Source organism: Typopeltis vanoorti, chromosome 3 (genome assembly GCF_054136105.1).
Source record: "Typopeltis vanoorti isolate ZY-2024b chromosome 3, IOZ_Tvanoo_1.0, whole genome shotgun sequence".
Lineage (NCBI taxonomy): Eukaryota > Metazoa > Arthropoda > Arachnida > Uropygi > Thelyphonidae > Typopeltis > Typopeltis vanoorti.
Genome location: NC_143551.1, coordinates 144,957,192 through 144,980,643, shown reverse-complemented (window position 1 = coordinate 144,980,643; position 23,452 = coordinate 144,957,192). Strand labels below are relative to the sequence as shown.

Genomic DNA, 23,452 nt, shown 5'->3' with positions numbered 1-23,452 from the left:
CATTTGATGAGGGGTTCTTCTGGAGAGCTTCCCAGAATAGTATTGCAGGGGTTGGTGGAGGGAAAGAGAGGAAGAGGAAGACCCCCGACTTCAATGGAAAGACAATCTGAAAGAATCTTTCAGAAGATAGAGAGGCATGGAAGCGGATTGTTCATCAGCTGCAACCCTCTTAAAGAGGAGGCCACGGGATTAGATTAGATTAGATTAGATTAGATTAGATTAGATAGATATATATATAGCGCATTTTATTTAAATTTTCGTTGTGTATCTCACCATTATTAACATCATCAATTTCCTGATATGTTCTCTCAAGGGGCGTTCAAGAACTCTCGAATTCAGGAACACTCAGAATGTTGTGTATCTAAACATAAAAAATAAAGTATTAAATTTATTTTTTAAAAATATGTCAGTATTTAAATAACATATTTTCTGCACAAAGGTTAGTTCTCGATTGACACTATTTGCATTTATACGGTACTTTTGCAGACCCAATCTATTGTGTAAATCGACGGTTAGATGTATTTGAAATATTCAAAGAATGGTAAGGTGGTAAAATATCACAAGTTGGAATCTTTAGTGGATGCGTTTAGATGTAATAATTAATTAACATGGAACAAGAAATCGACAATTGGTGTAGTTTGGTTGTTACTAATACTATGGTCGAAGAAGCAACCAAGGCTATGATGTCAGTGTATTATTGTTTTTCAGGGATGGAAAACCCTGAAAAACAATAGATTAATTTAATAGACTGAAAAATTTGTCTATTTTTGATGGAAAACCTTGAGATTTTCTACGAAAATCGAAACAGTTCTCAACTTAAAAAAAAACAAAAAAACTATAAATGTTATTTGCAGACACGGCTACGAATATTCTGAAAATTCTACTCTTTTTGCAAATCATAACTGAATAAATGAAGCATAAAGCATTACAATAAAAATATGCATCTCACAAAACATTAGGAATCATAAAAGATGGGTCAAGGCCGAAGAAACATCGCGATTAATTACGAAATCCCACACATGTTAGTTCATATACATTTCCAACTACATACGAGTACGTAGTATGTATGCGTGTGCGACAACAGCGGTGTCGACATTTCTAGTTGTACGCGTTCGCTAAAATGGATGTTAACTATTAAAACAACTAAAATGGACGTAACAGATAATACATCCCGATACCCAAGAAAAAGATAATTAGCTACTTGAAAAACGAAATAAAATCGAATTGAAAAATTAAAAAACATAATAAAATTAAAACATTTATTCTGATTTTTTGTTTTAGAAGATATGGTCACTGCAAATATAGCAGAAAGACTTGGTACATGCCTGGCACGAAGCGTTATATCGCCTGCAAATAATTTGGCGTTATTTTAATTAAATTTTTGTGCGTCAGCGCTTTATTATTATTATTATTATTATTTTAAATAAGCGGCTATTGGAACTGATTTTTAAAATACGTTTGTTTTTAAATTAAATTTCTCTAGTCAATCGTAAATGATCACCATTTTAATTTTTCTGTGATTTTATGTTATGTATTTAGTTACTTCTCGTTTATTTCTATTTTTTGTAAACGGATGTTTTTTAATTTTTAATTTTAATTTTTTTATCACTTTAGCATTTACTGTTCCTCGCTATTCAAAAGGTAGATATAGCTAAACGGCCTCGCCTACTCCCTTTGAGAAATAGAAGGCGTTAGCGGATTTATTTATTTGTTTTATTTAGCATTTGCATGTGATTTAATTAAATTATTTAATTTAGTTTTGTGTACATTTAATGCGATAATTTAATTTAGCACATTAAATAATATATTAAATATAACTGTTTAATTATGAATCTTAATAAGTACAAGAATAATCTATTCCCGTTTTAAATAAAAAATAAAAATCTAAATCAGGCGGATTCTTTCTGGTTAAAATCCAAGTGAAGCACTGCATATGTCGGAGTGCTACGGAATGAAATATTGTATCCTTTTGTTATGGACTCAAAGGCTTTAAGAGATATACGTGATACACACAGCATACGAGGTGTCAAATAGCTCCGTGCTGTGCATGGAGCCATACTTGGTCTGCGAACTACGAGCAGTGTCTATACATTTACCTCTTGGCCTTGTGACAAAGCTGGTGCAGCCTCGAAACAAACGTGACAGGGATAGCTCATGTTGCGAGATGTTCAATGTTGAAGTTCAAAGTATAACATGTTGCTATTCTTACACTAAATGGCTGACCTTTGTGTTACCGCAGCTCTACGTAAGCAGAGGGATTAAAACAGTTATTATGTGTCTGTCAACCATTATGGTATCTAGGAGACTAATATCAGAAAGTTGTTTTATTCGGGATACTTTTGTTTTAAGTAATGACCAGAAAACATGAAGAAATAAAATTCATGGCTAGTATTATTTGTCGAATCGCTCGTTGAAGTTTTATTTCTTCCATGGAGAGCAGGCGGCATGTTTGTTCAAGTTTTTTTGCTTGAAATATTTTTGTACCTGCGTTTTTGTTTATCTCATAATTTGTTACGTACTCTTGTTTCCAGTATGATAAACCCCCTCGCACACTCGTAGAAAATGCTGTGCATATTCAACACATTACGACGTTTTCAATACTCCCCCCCCCCCACTCATCCAGCGTAGGATACAATATTTCCTTTCTGTTTAAAAAAAAAAAAAAGCTAGAGTTTCTTTTATTAAGAGGGATGGAATTTTTTTTTTTTCATTTTTCGGAACAGCCACACGGGCTTGGGAACATGTAGTCTGTCTCATTTATCCTTTTGATGTAGGTAAATGCGAAGGAATATCCGTTTAAAATTGCCAAGTGTAAAATTTTGCACGTTGAAAGGGAAATTAAATGCAGTGTATTATATTGATGACATTTTTCCCTGCAAGAAGTGAAAGAAGTGTGGGGGATTTGAAAGTACTGAAGTTTAAGGGAAACATTGCAACAGTTGTAAGTCATCCAGAGTATTCCAGTCATGTTGAGAATGGTGATGTCATGATAAGAATGTGATTGTGACACTGTATGACATTAATTAGGCTGCACCTGGGATACTGTGCATGTACAATCTAGACTTGGATATCTCGGAGACAAGAAAATGCTGGAGAAGATCCACTGAAGAGTGTAACTACTGTTGTATGAGGACTGTGAAATGCTCAGTATAAGGATAGATTGAGGGAGTGTAGTTTTTGCAAAGCTTTCGTATCGTCGTAGCTCAGTCAGTTTCGACGGTGTTGCAAAGATCCGGATTCGAATCCCGTTTAGGATGCAAAGAATGACGACCCCCCCCCATCACAAGGATTTTTGAAACGAAGTGAGTTAACCTGTTATGTATGTGCAATATATTTCATCCCGTAATGTCTTTGTTTTTATTCCAAAAGTTACAAACCGGACAGAAGAATACATGCAGTTTACAGACATAACACACTGGCTCCATAACATTAGTTGCTTCGGCTGTCATACAGCAGAATCTAGGAGATGAAGATATGCCGAGTTTTCAGTTGAATGTGAGGAACTTGTTGGGTCGGTGCAGAAGAAACTGTTCCGCAGGACGAGTGAACGGAGAAGAAGAGGAGATCATCCCTGGAAGCTGTACGCGAATATGGTGAGCAAAGGACAGACGAGATATTGCCGTGTGTGTGTGTGTGTAGAATGAAAGCCCCCCCCCCCCTCAGGACTCCATGGGATCTAATGATTCCACGTCGTCCTGGGGGGGGGAATCCTTTCATTCTACACACATACCATGGCCCACAGAAAGATATGGCCCCCTTTGACATCATAAACGGATATGCCTGCATAGTTAACAAGTTCAATATACGGTACATAATGTTAAGAATGGAATAAATATGAACTTTATTAAAAATATATAAAAAAGAAATAAATAAATAAAAACTAATAAGCGAGAACCACTCATTCAAAACCATTTTGATATTTAATACATGGAATGAATTATTTTTTAAAAAAATTATTTTAACATATATTGCATAGTATTAATATCAACTGAAATAATGCTTGCGCGGCATTGTTAGAATGACTTACTGGTCAGAGTAGGATTAGAATTTCCAGCCGCTGTGATGTCTCGTATCATTTTGATTCAGTAGACAAGAGGTCTTTCAAGTAAACTATATTGTACATACATAAATTCCCTTCTGTTACGCAATTTTGGCGCGGAATTAGCAGGTCCCTTCTCCTGAAAAACAGTTGAGTGTGATCTCGTAATCACACACAGATTTGAAATATTTTCATTCAGAATTCCGTCATGTGCCACACGCTAGGTAAATATGTTATCATAGCCAGCCTTCCTAACAATGGTCAAATTGGCGAAATGGAAACAAAAACGAAAATCTAATTATAATAATTTTGTTACAAAATATTACATAATATAAGATTACTCCTTTATCTAACCTTCTCAGAGACAAAATCTGATATGATGTCCACATGGTCAATATGTAGAGACAAAGTTTCTAAAAAAACCCTGCACTCTGGTTTCTTAAAAAGTGGTATTCAGACCCATCACTATCTAGCTGCTCTAATAAATGATTTTTATCTTGAACCCCCTTTGTCTTTCTGAAGCAGAGAGTTCTCCTCAACTCTCTGCCTCAGAAAAAGATCAATTGTGCCTCAGTTAATTTGACATTACGAGACATTTTGACATGCTTAAAACAAAGTAAAGGGATATAGTGCCTCCGTAGCAATTGGAAGAACGACGGTACGTTGCTCCCTTCGTTTGGAAAAGACCTAAGTTCGATTTTCGCGTAACGGGAAGAATCTTTATATGAGTCGTTTCAATTGAAGGTGAGTTATCCGATCTCATAAGGAGGTAGCAGGGCTTATTCTCCCGGAAACTCGGGTTTTTCATCCCGCATACAGGCAAATCGGCGTTCAGGACACACGCAATTTACAGACAAAAAATAGTGGTGGTTGTAGGCGGTAGATGGCGTTGGTGTAGATGATGGAGATGTGGAGTAGGTTCCCTCCCTCGATGAGTCTTTGGACTCCTTGGAGATGTCACGAAATAATAATAATAATAATAGTTAAATCCCATGATATAAGGAAAATGTGATCTGAATATATAACATACGATATTGTAGTGAATTCTGAATAATCAGGAAGAGGGAAGTGGAAGATAAAAAATGAATTTTAATTGCTTAGATGAGGATTTATGAGATGACGATTATAGCAAATAAGACCAATCTTTACAGTCTCCATAAAACATTTGTCTGCATCACAATTTCAGTCTCCACTAACCGTGTGACAACTGCATGTTATAGGTGATGGACTGTAACATTCGACATAAGCAAAAACAGAAACATATTTGATGAAAAAATGACCACAAATACCATGAAAAATAGATTAATGTTTAGAGAAAAGTATAAAACTAGTATTTATTGCAATTTACTCCCTTATTAATATTGCTGGCTTAGTTGGCCAAATGGATCGAGTTGCTGCCGCTCTATTAGCAATAGACTATAGGTTCGAATCCCACAGTGGCATGAATATTTGTGAAAATCTTTTAGGCGGTAGGTGATTTTTCGGTTAGGCGGTAGACAATTTCTCGGCTTGAGACCATTATCCTTTTTAATCGGAGGCCCTGAAGTGACTTGAAAAAATACCATGCTTGGTCTCTTTAGCATGGGACCTGATTATTTACAATACTAAATGTAAGATAAGCTTACAACCTCGGGTGGGATTCAAGTGAAAAGATCAGTGCTTACTTATATCATTCGCTATTTACTGTAATTCACGTGTACATACGAATACACTTCTAACTAAAGGTGAGCTAGACAGTCTCATACGGTGATGGAAGGGTTTGTCATCCTTCAAAACAAGTAAAGCGGGTAGAAGGACGCTAATTAACAGACATATTGTTCTGGCCTCACAGCTTACTTTCGACCTTAATTACAAACAAGTATGTTCTTGTCAATAAATGCCATCCAACGTTTGCTGACCATTTAAACGATTCTCATAACATTAAATTGCAAACTCTTGTTGATCAATTTCAGAATTCTATAATTTTGGATAATTGCTCCATTTTTGATTAGGGCAAGATATGGTGCACGAATGTTTTCATACGTTTTGTAGATTAGGATGAGAATTAGAAATTCATTACGTACGTGTTAAAATGAGCACGCCTGCACAGATTAAAATGCACTAATTCTTTCAACATTTTCATCAAAATTTGACTCACAGTTTAATAAATTCTACTATTAAACTTTTTTTTTCATAATCAAAGCATCAGACATTTTATATTAGATCAAATTACAGGTACTACTACTGTCTATCTGAAATCTAGTATCTCAAACCATGTTGATATATATTAGTAATATCCGGAAAATCAGATAATGTTAAAATGTTGTTGACTTACTGATTTTAGTAAAAATATCAGATCATTTACCATTCAAGCGTATTAATTAAAGAACTTATTTTTTTTGTCTGTTTCCTCTTTTTTTTTTCCCCGCCTTCTGAGCTTCAAAATCTGTGGGAAGAGTTTAAGCGATAAGAGGTAATTCAGCTTCATTGTGTGTGTGTGGGGTGGGGTGTGTGGGGGGGGTTCATCCCACTCGCGTTTGTCTTATTTTCAGTAAATTTCAATAGTAACGAATTTTATTACCACAACTGGTGGCTGCTTCAGCGTAACAAAACTTACGCAAAAATAGATAACTGCAGAGTTGTTCAGCACTAAAAAAATCTTTCAATAACTATGTAAATAATTAATTTTAGGAATTTAAGAGTTAACCCATTCTAACTATTCAAATCGATACAATGAAAATAAATAAATTCATCCTAATTGAGAATGTAAAGTCGCATGACATACATTGGCTGTGATCCGGGTAAAGATTTTAAGATAATTATCAGAAAAATTGAAATCTAACATGCTAAAAGATCTAATGAGAGAGATTTCAAGATGTCATTAATAGTTCTTGGTCTTCTCTTTTGAGAGATCCATGTTAATGGATAAATGTCACAGATCCTTGTAGTCGAGAATAAAAGTTTTATTTCAAGTAGGACATTGTGGAAATATCTGTCATCTATATGGCTAGTAGTTGAAGTATGGTGGGCCAGACCAGATCTTTCCTTTCTTTTGTGCTCAACAGCTTACATATGGCCAGACACGTCGTAGTTTTGAGGTGAGAAAGTAGGACTTGTCTGCCCAATGTACAGTGCCGGATTACCAACTAAGCAGAGTAGGCACCGGCCTATGGGCTCCACGCCGTTTAGGGGCTCCCGCGACAACGGATCAAAATAATATTGATTTGATCTTGAAAGCAAATTACAATCAGGCTTTCTTAAATTGTTTCCAAAAGATAGAAAAAATGAATCAACTGAAAGAAACGAAAACTTTACATTAAAGACTCTATAGAGAAAATACTACATTAAAGTAATGTACCCATTAACAACTTAAAGTATATAAACCATAGACATCAGATAATTGGCGAAGGGGGCCCGAGATTTCGACTGCTTAGGGGCCTCCACAGGGTTTAATTCGGCACTGCCAATGTAAGCCAAACCACATGAGCATGGTATTCTATGGACTCCCGGATGTTTCCAAAAAGTGGGTGCTGTCTTTAGATCTGAGAAGCCCGTGAATGGTTTGAATTGGCCTGAAAGTCATTCTAACGTTATGATCCTTGAGGAGAACAGCAATTATTTTAGTCGTAAAACTCACATAAGTTAAATATAACTATTTCCGAATATTTCAGTCAATCGCTGATTAAAATATTTTTATTTCCACAAACAGCACTAATGTGCTATAGGCTTCAGCCTCTCCTGTGGGATTGATACATTAAAAAATGAGGGTATAAGGATTAGGTTATGGATATAAGGATAATGAATTAAGTTATAAGAGGCTAATTTAATCCACTCGTTAAGTTGCTTGCCTGATAGAGAGTATTATAAGTACGAATTAGTTATCATCTAAGGAGCCTGCCTAGGATGTGAATTCGCCAATGTACAGACTATCCAACCAGCAAGTTCGTGGATTCGAATTCCTCTGTGACATGAATGTTTGTGAATGTTTTTAGGTTACAGATGAATTAATTACATGTCAGACCACAACCCAGCTTCTTTGGAAGCCTGAAATGAAAGAAAAGATACATATTTTGTCTCTAGAACTGGGGGGAAAGGATTGTCTAATCCTTAGCCTAACCAATGATTTTTTTAAAAAAGGAGTTTTATTGGTTGTAAATCTGTCGTAATTTTTTTCGGTGTCTGTGAATTATGTATATATAAAAATTAGACGTAAGTAATTGCCGACCTCTTGGTAAAATACAAATAGCATTTGACGAAACAGTGAACCACTGTTCTGTAAGTAATTCCATATAAATTTTAATATACTGTGCTGAATCGCTAATCATATTTAAGAAGTGATAATTAAAGTTATGGTTTGGATTATTGACTATGGGGGGGGGGGTGAGCAGAATTAAAGGCTCATTTTTTAATTTTTTTTTTATGTTGCGCCTATACACAAGAGGTTGTTTGATCAACCTATAGTACATTAGTACAGTGTATGGGTGATGGGTTGGGAAAGAAGGTACTTGTTCACATTTGATTTGAATGACTGTATATTGTATTCCTTGGGGAACAACAGAGGGAAGACTGTTCCATAGTACAGCAGTTGCAAGGATGAAGAAGGAGGAGGAGATGAGCAGCAGCTGCACGTGTTTCAAATAGCTTAGTACTAAGTGGGAGAATTATGTGTATTCTACAAATATTTCCCATGGAAATATTTGTAGAATACACAAAGTGCGGAGACCGATCGTCTGTGTGAAAGTGAGGGGAGGGAGTTGGTAAGAGATGGGTTATTAATAAGTCTGATTGTTCTCCTCTGTATTGAGTCGAGCATTTTGATGGAGCTTTTGGGGGCGCCACGCCATATGTGAGAACAGTATTCGATGATTGGGCGGATTCGTGATTTGTATAAGGTTAACAACTGTTCAGGGGTGAAGTAACGTTTTGAGCGAAAGAGAAATCCTAGTTTTTTAGAAGCTGAGAATGCAATGGTTGCTATTTGATTATGCCAGGATAGGCTTGATGTCAGGGTAATTCCAAGAAGAGAAATCTCAATATATGAGGAGCGAATTGAGAAATCTCAATATGAGGAGTGTAACTGTTGGATTTAGGATTAACAATATCAGAGAGTGGAGTCAAGTGACCACGGTAAAATATGAAATGTAAAAAGAAATTTTTAAGTTCTCTCTCTCTCTCTCTCTCTCTCTCTCTCTCTCTCTCTCTCTCTCTCTCTCTCTGTGTGTGTGTGTGTGTGTGTGTGTGTGTGTGTGTGTGTGTGTGTGTGTGTGTGTGTGTGTGTGTGTGTGTGTGTGTGAACTCATGTAATCTACATAATGTAGAGCAGAGTCCCGATGCTATGGCGCCGAATCGAGATTTTAACAGAAATGCATTAACAGCCAAAGGTCCTCTTTTCTTTGAGATTCTCACCTAGCTACAATCATAATGAGGACATGAAAGGAAGTGAGTGAAACAGGGTGTTTTGTCCTTGACACGCTGAAGAGCTCCAGGATCCCGAAATTTTATTTTCCTGACAGTTCTCTATGATCAGCTATCTATTTTTTCCCACGGGAAATCTCAATATTTTTAGTGGCCTCTCTCTCTTTCTCTCTCCTCCTCCTTCCCATATCTCCTTTTGAACAGACTTAACTATTACCAAAGTAGCACCGATAGCGATGATGTCTGTTGGATTAATTCTAGTCATAGTACAAGAGGAACATTTGCTTTAAGGATGAATTAACTATCTCATGCAGTGGTGGACGAGATTTTCAACCCCGATAACATGTAAACTAATTAAATAACACAAAATAATTAGAAATATAATACTTTCAGTTCATACTCGCAGCTCCTTTGTTGTAATCCAAACAACTGATACTGTTTGCAGCCACGATAAAATGAAATACAACTCAACATACTCACCAACATAGAATAGTTTTAAGAATCTTTGCAAGAGGGAAAGAATGATACATTTTTTTAAAAATTATTTAACGATATATGGCTGGGGAAGGAGAAATTATAAGAAGCTGAAATAAGGTTATTGTCATTTCAATATATTAAAATGGTGATAAATATAACTATGCTATAAATATATATCACCTAAATATTGGTGAGTATACCTAAGTATACTCACTAATTTTAACTTTGAAACTCAAATCACATGTAAAAGATTAAATTTCTGAAAAACAAAATATATTCCCAAAACAGACGTTAAGTATTGCCCCAGCTTTTGCATTTAGAATGCTAATTCAAAATTGTGAATTTTCAATATAGAAACATATATAGTTCGTATATTACCGGAAAGCCCTTGATAAAGTCACAAAGAACAAGCTGTAGATCATACCCAAGAAGAAGTTAAACATTATAAATCAGCTTCTCTCTCTCTCTCTCTCTTTCTCTCTCTCTCTCTCTCTCTCTCTCTCTCTCTCTCTCTCTCTCTCTCTCTCTCTCTCTCTCTCTCCCTCTGTCTGTCTGCCTGTCTCTCTCAGTAATAATCAACATGCATCAGAACAATCAAGGAACTAATGAGAACTGAAGTTGTTGCAAAATTATTATTATTATTATGTGATACCTCCAGGGAGTCCAGAGACTCATCGAGGGAGAGTTTGCCAACAGCATCGAACGATTGGGTCCCTTCCAACTACTAACCTCGCTCAAACTTGCTTAACTTTTTGCTTGAGCTATTAGTAGCAGAGGCTCTACCAATCGATCAACCTTTGCTGAAAGCTTCTCAAGGATGCTCATTTTCATCACTCTTATTTAATTTAATATAGTATTTGTTTGAAGAAAAATATAAAACCAGCATTTAATCTGAGTCGTGGTATTACACTTGAAATCCTATTAATTGCTGATCACCGAAAAATCATGCCAAACAATAAAAATAAACTCCAAATATCAATATTTTCTTTTAAACATAATTGGAACGTTGATATTTGCATTCTAAAAAATTGTAACGGAAATACTAACACTTGAAACAAAATTCGTAGCTTGTAAAAGATTGTAGTTTTAAAATTATGATGGAAAATAAAATTTTGCAACAAATCATATCTTCAAATTGGACTAGTCTATATCATACATAAACGAATTGGACATTGTTACCAAAATCTCAAACTTCCTAAAGATAACAGACGATAAATAACATTTAAAAACCTAAGCAAGTTCAAAAATATACAAGAATAAGAGTTTACAAAGTTCTGAAAAGACTTCTCTACCTGTATGGAAAATAAAATATGGGCATGAAAACTGCAGTAGAAAAAAAAAAAATAGCGAAGAAATGAAGTATTACATATAACAGCAGGTTATACACTTAGGGACAGGGGGGGGGGAAAAGACAGCACAAAAAATATAAATATCCAAAAATAGATTTAGATAAAATATACAAATGCAAACCAAATGAATGGAGCATATTTGAACAATTTGAAACGGTTCAGAAAGATTTAGCAATTAATTAATTCCTAAATTATGCATCAGTTAGGAACTGCTATGTTCGTTCTAATGTTATTTTGTGAAGAGTTGCAAATGACAATTGCTGTTATTAGTCATCCTTCAGCGGGTACTAGTCTAATTAGCGTGGAGTTGTCCGTTTGTGTCTCTGGGTGACGAGATTACTTTTACGTAGACTCCAAAACGCATTTTGTTTAATATGTATAGAACTACGAATGTCGTGTTCCGTAATTTTCCGTTTGGTTTATGCAGGTAAGTCTTTTTTAATGTTAAGGATTTTAAAGAGTTTTGGATTTTTGAATTGAATTTAAATTGTTTCCCGTAGATTATTGATTTTTATTTAATAGAATTTGTTCAGTGATGCAATATTCAACATTGCCAAATATTATTTTATTTCATTAGATAAAAAATAATAATTTCATTTTAGTAGATAAAAGAAGAGTTTTATTTCACTAGATAAAAAATAAAATAGTATTTTATTTCACTAGTTAATAATAAATTGAAGATATTTATTCAGCAATTGCAATTATTTCAATGAAAGTGAAGTACTTATATGATTGGTTTCTTTTATAGGGTTTATTTCCCTGCAAGTGTTTGTGACTAGCTGCTCTCAGAAAATGCTCCCCTACTTTGGTGTATATATTTTTCTCTCATTACTGTGGAAGATCATTTTGACTTCTAAATTGCTGTGAGTAACGATCGCATAGTTTGGAATATTGGACTTTAGCTGCAGTAGATTTTAGGTCAAGATTTCGTGAACCAAGGAAATGCATCTAACTGCCCACTAGAAAACCTTGTACTTAACTACCGAAACAGGTTGTTGACATGCCATACATGTGAACAACCTGTTTTGACTCTACAGTATGTATAAATATTAATCTAGTCAGACATTCCTTCTATATATTTCATTTTAGAGCTCCTAGTTCGGGAAGGGCAGAAGAGCCATTCTCTCTCTTTTTCTCTCTCTCTCTCGCTCTTCACACACACACACACACACACACACACACACACACACACACACACACACACACACACACACACACACACACACACACACACACACACACACACACACACACACACACACACACACACACACACAAAGGAAATTATAGATAAGTGTCGTCATCTCGAAAATTATTGCGAAATCTCGAATTGCAAAATTTTCACGATAACATTAGAACCAGTTCTTACCAAACATCAAAAAATATGTTCTTCTACCATTCAGGAACGGAGTAGATCGATATCAATGAAAATCAATTTTTGCATGCTCGTTTAAAATTCAATAGAATCAAAAATGTAATTAATACAATTGAAATAAATAAATATATATTTTTTAAATAAGTTACTTCTAAATCCATAAATCCAAAGAAATTACGAAGATGATAATTTACTCAATGGTATGGTAATAAACGAAATTAATCATTTACTCAGAGCTCATAAATTAGAGACCTTTTCCTATGTTTGGTTTGGTTTGTGTAATTAGGACCAAAACAACTCATTCTACGAGGCCAGTATTTTAGATCTGCTAATTTTATGTGTTCCACGCTTTGTCTCTCCTGTGGAAGAAAACTCAGAGTTTTCAAAAGTTTTAAAAACGTTTCTACCCCCGCACACGATCCAAGTTAATTCACTTTCATTTGAGACGTCCATATACATGTTTTTCGTGTCTTAGACAGGATTCGAACCCATGTCGTTCCGATTTAGGGATCGCAACTGCTCTATGAAAGTGCGACTGTTATTCCAGTATTCTGTTTTATTAACAAATTGGATTTGACGTAACACCGATTCGATTAGTATCTGAATGGCATTTGAAATATCACATAAACATGCCATATCCCATAACATTTCGGATGTGAAGACACATTCGAAATGTTATGGGATGTGGCGTTTGTATATGAGAACACTAAGTCGGATTGAATTGTTTCTCAATTACTGAAGGGATAATTAATGGAAGCATTTTTTGTTTTCTCATGCATCTTTTTTTATCCCTCTCTCTCTCTCTCTCTCGGAATATTTTCTGACATGTTTACTTCCGGATTAGTCATCTTGTCTTGCCTAGCCTCTTGATTTCTAGAGTATTTGCTCACTCACTGTGATTTTCTCCTCAAGATTTTCGAACATTAACAGTAACCTCTTTCTAAAAGGACAAGTTGTTTCTGAAAGTCTTTAGCGGTTTCCAATTATAATTCTGCTTTCAAAATCACAGCTCATTATTCAGTTACATTTTAGAAATAATAAACATTTTAATAAAGTTAAAAATTATACGCCTCCGTAGTTGCCAATCTTTATAAGACCCTTTTCATATATAATTTTATTCTTCTCCCCTTTTTTCTGGTATAAAGAATACTTTTTATGTTGTATAACTGTAGAGCCTCCATAGTTCAAAATCGGTATCGGTTGCAATTGAATATTCCTCACCCCCCCCCCCTCTGCGACATTAAGAATCTGTAGAAGGGTTTTGCAGTTGAAGGTAAAGCGAGTTAGCCGGTCTCATAAGACTTTCCTCTTCTCATAGGGTTCCCCTTCTTATTTTGAAAATATTACTTATTATTTTACTTTGAAAATAGTTATTGAGTTAGCCTGTTTCCTCCCTCAAAGTAGGTTAACCAGCCAGAGAACAACCGTTAACCGACAGAATATATTATAAGGTAGTGTAGTGTCCTCTCCGCGATAAATTCTAGACCTACATGTGGGTGGTATGTAGGGCTAGGCACCACCCAAACAAGCGAACGGTATTTAAAAATATCTTCGGGGGAAAAAAAAGTCATTTTTATTTTATATTAAAATACAAATGACCACATTAGCCAAAATTATTGAACTTATGAACACTAAATTAGCTGTATACATGACAGTGTTCAAGCCAATTTTAACTTATGGATCTGAGAGCTGGGTCAGAAGTAAAACACTTGACCAAAGACTAGAGACCGCAGATATGAGAATCTGCAGAATCTGCGGATGTCCTGAGAATGATTAGGGCATAATCTCAGGTGGCATGGTCATTTAAACAGAATGAGAGAGGAAAGATTAGCAAAACAAGTGTTCTCTGCCAGGTTGGCAGGAAAAGACCCAGAGGTAGACCAAGATATAGATGGATTGATACGGTAAAACGTGCCTTAGAAGATAGAAATATAAGATCTGATAATGTTGGTGCCTTGACAGGTAATAGATTTGGAAGAAAATTGTAGATAGGAAGTGAGTAATGATGTTAATTTTTCATGTAGTACTATCATATCCTGTACACCCCTTGAGGGTAAATGTCAGGAATTTGATGATGATGACATTAGCAAAAAAGTTTTTATTTCATGAAATATTTCTATTTTCATTTTTTTAAATTTTGAAATAAAAAATGCAAAAGTGAACAAAAAAGTGGGAAGCACGAAATTTTTTGCTTGAGGTAGCAAAAAACCTAGAACTGATTCTTGTGCCACATCATAACTTCTCACGCACTTTTATATAGAATCATCTAAAATATTATTTATAACTAATTTTCACCATATTTTAAAATTGTGCTGTTATTATCTCCTCATAACACAGATTTATTTATATAAATATTAATACCTTTAGTAGTAAATAGTTTAGCATAAAATTATCAAACAAAGTATTTTGTAGTAACATAATATAAACGACAGTTTTCTCTCCTTTATAATCTTGGCACTGTTAAATTCGACGACGCTTCATTGCATGGTTTTTAATAAATCAGAATATTTCAAAATGACACATACTGTGAGAGTTGAATGTTTATTTTTTATAGTTCGTTTTGATAAGAAAATTATTTTGACGAAATACGTGAATGCAGCCTGAAAGTTTTTTTCCCCTATTTCTGCAGTTTTTGCTTTCATTTTAGACATAGGTGAGAATGGGACTTTTTTTTAAAAAAAAATAAATATTTATTTCAAGAACTCCGAGATGTTACTTGCAATGTTACATTTAATTCATTGTTGTCATGCCCAGCATGTAACAATACAAACGTACACAACGTTTAATATACCCAATTCTGTGGAACTGATAGTTAATATAATTTATATGATAAAACTTAATTATATTAAACTTTAATTTTTATCGAGTACAGGTTTTATGTGTTAATGTCTAATCCTCTTTCATCCCCATTTAGCACTAAATATATTAAGCGAGGTCTCACCTAATGAGGCGAATTTTATGTATAAGTTAATATGCATGATGTTCATTTGTTACTGTCTCCAACTCGAGTGCTGTAAAGTAATGTATTTATGGTATGATAATTCACATGATTTATATGCCAAAAAAGGAAGGGGGAAAAAATCAAGAGGCTGTTTAAATGTTATTTTACTATTCATTTAAGATATCCAATTTACTCTTGGCCTTAAACATTTGTGCTTTTCTTTCTTTTTCTTCTTCTTTTTTTTTTGACAAATTGAAAATCTTCTGATTATCATATATTGATTACACTGACCATAATTTGATTTGGTTCACGCATCATCTGATCAATTACAAAATAAATGTTCAAAGTGTGAACCCTCGAATTTAGTACAGTCAGGTAGTCAATGGACGAAAGAGTTTTCCTTAAATCCTATGGGAGAGAAAGAGGGGTGGGATGAGGAAATTACGATTAAAAATTAGTTTTCACAATAGTCAGAAAATACTTTAAATCCATTCACTCCATAGTGACCATATTGAGTACAATCGATGCTAGTACACTCATGCCAGTCTTATCATGACACACAGGAGAGACAGAGAGAAAAGAATTTAAATTCGGCTCTAGCGGGTCTGATTTCATAATATATGAAATAATTGAAAAATTATTTTTCGGTATTAAGAACTTGGAAGTTGAGGAAATATTATCAGTGAGCGTTTATTGATGATTGCCATATACAAGCACCTGCTGTTGGATAATAAAGAACCTTTATCAAAAGGACCCTTATAAAATTTAGAAGCAAATCTTTGCAGTAGTTGAAAAGTACTCGTGATGACTCATCGAAGGGACCACTTACTGCAGCAGTTCAATATATCATATGATTCCTTACGCCGTTCATCTTGAAATGAGATTCTTGCTGATAGGTAAGTGAATGAAAGTTATTTGAAAATTTGAAGGATTAACGAAAAATAATTATTCGTATAGCAAACTTTATTTAGGGTTTATGAGCATATATTTGAACAATATATACATCTTAAGTAAATTTTCTAAAATTTCTGTAACTTTCTTTTCCTTAGTTTAATAATCACAATTACACAAAATCGCCTGGTTTCAGGTAGACTTTCTTCTAAACTGATTTCAGTTTCCCTTGATATTTTGTTCGGCACCCTAGAACTGAAATATTCGTTCAAACTTCCACTTTCAAATGACCAACTCACTTTTTAAAATGTCATTAAATTGAAGCTAAAATTAGCTCAATCTTTTATGTTATGGCTTCTAACTTCACCATCACTAATTTTGATTTTAAAATGCATTCATCCGCAATGGAATGGCTCGCTCGTTGTTCATTGATTTGGATTCTGGAATCTTAATCGCCAACATATTCATGTTGGCGATTAAGATTCGAATAGCTGTTTGTTGTCACATTCTCAAATCCTATTCTTAGAATGTGACAACAAACAGCCGATATCCGGTTGTTTTTTTTGGCCACATTATTTCCTTGATATTCTCAGTCATAGCACTTTTTTTTTTTTTTTTTTGGTTTTGGTTTATTTTAAAGTTCAGAATCTGTTTTATTCTGCAGTTGCTTCCCCTCTTACACTTAGGAATACTTGGCATGTTTGAAGGATAATTGACACGTCTTTATGTAAATTTTATTTAAAATTAAAAAAAGAAAAACAAATGAAAACTGATTTAAATTAAAAATGTTTATACATTGAAATCATTATAAATCAATAAAAGATTAAAATAAAACAATATCGCCTTGTCTGAATTTAATTTTCGTTTGTGTTTTCTTCTGCCATAAGTTTATCAATTAGGATAATAAGTGATTCATAATGGATAATGGCGAATTTATTTAATTACCATGGTTGATATTTGGTTTATGAACATTATTGTTTCATTTTCTGTGAAAATGAAACAATAAAGCTCCTTATGTGTATTCTACTATCTTCCTATAACCTCAATCCCTCTGGAAACTCCTGGTTGATTCTTTCCATATCAAGATTTGGAAAGAATGCAAAAATCGTCGTGCAAAAATCTTGGAAAAAACTTCCAAGATTTTTGCACGACCGTTCCGAACATCCATTCTATAAGCTTCTTGGGTCTTTCTGTTCATTTCATGAGACCTTCACATAACCATTGGTTGATAATTTTGAGATGCAGTCTTTTCCTATTGTCATAATGGATAACCCACGATATCACATCCTATGATAACGCCTCTTTCGAAGCCCGAAGTTCTCCTTCGCATGCTGTATACAGTACCGTCGACAGGGTGTAGCATAGAGGCAGCCTGCCTCACAGCGCGGCTTAATAAGGGCGCTCGTTCAGCCATATTGCGGTAGGTTCCGTCGCTATGCTAACAGGAACTTCCTGTTAGCGTAGTGCGGAAAGAAGTTTTTCCAAGCTTAAACTGATGAAAAATTATTTGCGAACAGCAATGACCCAAGAAAGATTGGTCGGTCTAGCAACTATATTGAATAGAGGTGGACATAGCTTATACTTTAAATTTAGAAGAGTTTATAAAGCAAACATTTAATTAATATTATTATGTAATTGTTTTGCATTAATGTTTCTCTTGTAATAAAAACAAAATAGCAATTGGAGATTTTCTTATATTTTTGTCTTGTAATCCATCACGGGAGATATTTAATTGGTTGCCTCAGAGCGCAATCTAATCTGGCGACGGCCCTGACTGTATATTTCAATCTCAAAGATGGGATGTCCGAATGTGTGTGTGTGTGTGTGTGTGTGTGTGTGTGTGTGTGTGTGTGTGTGTGTGTGTGTGTGTGTGTGTGTGTGTGTGTGTGTGTGTGTGTGTGTGTGTGTGTGTGTTATACTCTCTTTCAATCTCAAAGATGGATGTCCCAATAGATGTAGTGATATATCTGATATCTGTTAAGAAAATAGTTATCGCTTTTGTTACGTGTAGTAAGTATGTATTAGCTATGAGCATTTTGTTATCTACTTGGAAAGAATTATAAAGAACAAAAATCCCTGAATTTTGCTAGTCACTAAACGTTATATATATATATATATATGTATGTATTAAGATTTCAATTAAGTGACATTGAAAACCTGAATATTTTGTTACTTAATGCGATACCTCAAGCGACAAAAGTCTAGGAGATTGTTGTTTTGGAAAAAATGACGATCTTTAAGAAAGTGCATTGTTAATTGGTCACTTCACTTATCCGACCAATCTAGTTACGCCTCATGTCAAACTACTGGTAGTTATTGATGCTTAATTGCATTGCTTTTGTAATATAATTGGACCGAGCAATGCCTGAATCGAGGATAAAATCGCATGCTAAAAACAACTACAGCTTGCCAAGGCTTTAACCAAGAAACAGAAATCTTTCCACTCTTACAGTACAACCCAAAAGTTAATATTTTGCGCTTAATTGGAAATACAAACAATTAATGTGATCTATGTATGTGATGTTTGACGCTTGCCTTACAACTGATTTTACGTTAAACATCTTCCTATACATCCTTCAGTTCTAACTGCTGAATTTCTATATAACGAGCAAAATTCCTATAAAAACAAAGAGCAACTACAGGAAGATTAATCATTATTTATTTTCAATATAATCCTCTCTTAACTCAAAATAGAATTTATATCCTTCAAACAGATTTCCGACTGGCATTCTTTGAATTTCGTTTCCAGTTTCGGAAACAAAAACAAAAGTTCGCTGGTGCAAAATCCATCGAATACGGCGTGTTCGAGAACTGTAGTGAATTTGGAGGAGAGAACTGTTTCGCGTTTAATGCCCAGTGTGCGGGCACATTGTGTGCAGCATCAGCCAGTTGTCGGTGCAAATCAATGATTTCTCTATCCTTGCAGACAAGTTCATTTCTCTCTAACTCAATCAATATTTTCTTCAGATTTTGTCACTAGATGGTCTCTCAAGTGTGATTCTTGTTTCCCAACTCTTCCTTTTCTTCAGCCACTTTGATTATTTTTGAATCTTCTGTAGAGATTTTTCTATTCCACTCATTTTTATCCTACTTAAAACTAGATGGCGCTCACTTTTCGTTTTCAATATTTTGTTACGCACTTGTATCCTGAAATTCTTCAGTTCGCTGTTAGTAGAAGTTGTCAATAACTGTAAAACAATCAATAACGGTTTTCTTATTTCTTGTTTTCTTCCTATTGAATTTATATCGGAATCTTTATGTTTACGCAGGGACAATTTTTATGCTGTGACGCGATATATACCTCGATGATACTTCCATAAAGGTCGAAACTTTTATTGAGGTTTTATTATGGAATACTGAGGCAGTGGATGAGAGGTCAAGAGCCTCTATATACAAGTAGGCTAGTCGTGAAGATACTTCACAGCCAAACTTTGTTTGATTACGCTTGACTAAAGCATTAAAACAATAATACACTTTTTTTCAAGTATAATATACCTTGCAAATAAGCAATAAAACTTTCTACAACGAACTCTGATCCGAAGTCTGTAATAATGTGATGACACACCATTTTATTGCTTGTATATAGAAAATATATGACTTCTGCATTGATCAAACCTTGGTTTCGGGGTAGATAGCGGTTGTGAATCATCTTTAGGACCTCCAGGGTAACGGATGGCAATGCTGTAGCCAATGAAGTTTTAACTGAAGCTCGGCTATTGCCGTTGCCCAGCCATGACTAGAGCCTTTAGCTCAATAACACCCTATCCACACAGATTTTCTTCCTTCAGATGAAGAGATAAAGAGTCAAGGACTCAGTCCTTTTTAGGACCTTGATTTCGGATTCTGGAACATGAATCTGCACAAAAACATTCAGCACCGAGAACAACCGGAGTTTCTATGGTAGGACCGCAATATGCAAGCCCAGCATTACTCGAACCAACATGCAGCGTCGTCTTCAGTGGTGCAAATAGCGTGTACAATTGGACGTGGAAGCCTGGAAAGCTGTATTGTGGAGCGGCGAATTACGCTACTCTACCTGATAGACGGGTGTGGGGGGGGGGCGGCGGATGCCCGGTGATTACCAGAGTGTGCGTAACCTCAATTATGAAATTCAGAGGTGGTGGTGGTGTGATGGTATGGTTCTGTTTGGCCTTGGACCTCTGTTTGTGGTGCCAATAACATTGAACTCCGAGAGGTATCTGAGCACAATACAATGCTTTCTACTTTGAGGCGTTTCTACGGAACTGACCATTGTCTTTTTTCACCAAGACAATGCACTGTGTCATAAAGCTGCTGCTATGATTGCGTTGTTTGTGGATATGAACGTCACCACACTTAACTGACCTATTGAACATCTGTGGGATGAACTAGAGTGTCCGGTGAGGGCAAGGGACATCCGTCCCCATAACAGTATAGGAGTTCCTTACATGCCTACAGGAAGAAGTCCCAAATTCATGCACTGCAATGTAGTGCACATGTACATGTATCAACGATTGATTTAAAATATCCAAGTAAAAATTTTGTGTAGGAAAATTAAAGGATATATTGCACAAGTTCATTTGATTTTGTCTTTCTAATGGGATGCATCAAAGTGTTATATCTCGCATTGAAGGAGATATGAAAACGTGGACACGTATTGCATCTCGGGACGAGTTAACATAAAAAAGATAACTCGTCCCGGTTATCTTTTTTATGTTAACTCCATACACGAGCGGTCACAAAACTAACATAAATGTGCTCTATGTAGTGGATAAGGAAGTAATGCTGATTTAGAAAAAGAACTGAAAATAACAGAAGTAGAAATTCAACCGAAAGGCAAGGATGTATATTAAGCTACGCGATGAGATAGAGGCTAACCAATAGGACAAAATATATAGTCAGATAGAGTGAGGATGTAGAGGACTATATATTTTACCTCTTTGCAGTATATTGATCTGGATGATGCACCCTCACAAAGTGATCACTGACTCTATTTCTTCTTCTTCTTCTTCTTCTAATAATAATAATAATAATAATAATAATAATAACAATAACAATAATAATAATAATAATAGTATTTATTTGGTAAGAAGTGGAGATAGGTAAAATGAAGATTCTTTCATATAAAAAAATAAAGACATTAGAAGGGAGTTGGGTATTTACAATGTAAATGAAAAGGTCAAGGAATATGAAGAGTAATGGAAAGAGCATTTATATAAAAGTTGGCCACCAAAAGAATTTGATAAATATAGACCAAAGGGAAAGAGAAAAAGAGAGGAAGACCAGCTGCAAGATGGAAAGATCAGAGAAACCGGAATACGCAAATGCTTAATCCCTTTGATAAGAACAAGATTAAAGAAGATTTTTTCATTGTTATTGTTTTTATTCTTATTTTATTTATTTATTTTTATATGGCGGTTCCAAATTCGTGATGTATCCAACTTATAGGACATTAATATCATTGATGGGTGGAACATCCAAGAAATTAGACTGATTAATGTTCGGTTTGAAAATTTGATAAGGCTGGTAAGTAGTCCGTTAGTTATTAAATTTAGAGAGAAAATTAAGAAATAATAATCTGAATTGTTATTTATTTATTTAGCATATGATGACACAACGGCTGTTAAGCCTACATGGGCAAGTGAGAGCATTTTGATGACCAGCCTTCGAAGATCGAAATATCTGCAGAAAAATCATACGACAGAAAGGAGAAAAAAAGAGAGAAAACCTAAAGGCTTGATGTTGAAAAGGCAATACTTGTGGTATTGTCGTTCTCTTTTTGATCGTTCGAAGGACACTGTTTAAGATTATAGAAGTACACATTTCAGAAGTTTCATGCAGTCCTGTGTGGTCAAATATTGAAGAAACGTGCAATACATAATCACCACTAAAATTGCCGATATGATTTAGAGAACATTGTGTATTAAAGAGAACGAATAGTATGCGTAAAAAATTAAGGTTTAAAATACTCTAATATTAGCTGTAAGGAATTAGAGATAGAGATCCGTCCGTCATCACAAGATAATCGAGCATAGCGAAAACTGATAGGCCAGTTGCAGAAGATCGAAATTGATCATTCTGTGGTCTATTTCGATAGAATGGGTTGACAGTGAATCTCTACTTTATAATGAACAGCATGGATTTAGTAAGGGAAGGTCATTTTTTAGCAACTTGCTCACAGTCTATAACGATGTTCCATTGAACTAGACAAGGGAAATGGATACTTTTGGATTTTGTTAATGCGCTTGACAGAATACAGCATGGTAGACTGTGCATAAATTGGAGAAAATGGGTTTGGGTTATATAATATTAGCGTGGATAACAGGATGGCTGACTGACAGATATCAAAAACTTGTATAAGGAAGATGTGAGTCTGCAAGATTTAAAGTAACAAGTGGTATACCACAAGGATCAGTGCTTGGTCTACTGTTATTCGGTCGGTACATTGATGATATTGGGAAGGATTTGACAGGCGACATACAGCTATTTGATGATGATGCCAAAGATAGGTAGGGTAATCAGGAATGCTGCTAATATGAGATACTTACGGAATGATTTGAATAGGCTGGAATTGCGGGCATGGGAAAATGGATGTCTGATCATTATCATTAAATGCAAAGTCATGCCCTTTCACGTGATTAGATATTCAATGCCGTATTATATTGGTGGGATTATGCTAGAAGGAACTGATCTTGCTAGGGATCTTGGAGTGTTAGGAAGTTGAAGTTCAGGAGCGATGTAGAAAGATTACAAAGACAACTCAAAAGATAATTGCAATGCTAAACCGAACTTTGACATGTAAAGCTAAGGATATAATTTTTACTCTTTACAAGGCTTTGATTAGACCTTACTTGGATTATTGTGCGCAGGTCTGGTTTCCGTGATGATTCTGATACACTGGAAAGTGTGCAAAATATAGTGTTGGAAATGATATCAGTTTGTGGAATGCAGATCATGAAGACAGATTGAGAATTTGTAGACTGCAGACACTAGTAAACAGGAGAAAG

General features: G+C 34.9%; 1 protein-coding gene across 6 annotated transcripts in view; it reads left to right on the top strand.

Moving 5' to 3' along the window:
- LOC150108632 (uncharacterized) overlaps positions 1–23,452 on the top strand; it is a 516,846-nt gene that overhangs the window by 136,896 nt on the left and 356,498 nt on the right. For all 6 annotated transcript variants that reach the window (XM_090390897.1, XM_090390895.1, XM_090390898.1 and 3 more), the window contains exon 2: positions 12,008–16,471. In XM_090390897.1, the coding sequence (XP_090247023.1) occupies positions 16,426–16,471 (46 nt within the window). In that variant the 5' untranslated portion in view covers positions 12,008–16,425. The remainder of the gene's footprint in view (positions 1–12,007; positions 16,472–23,452) is intronic.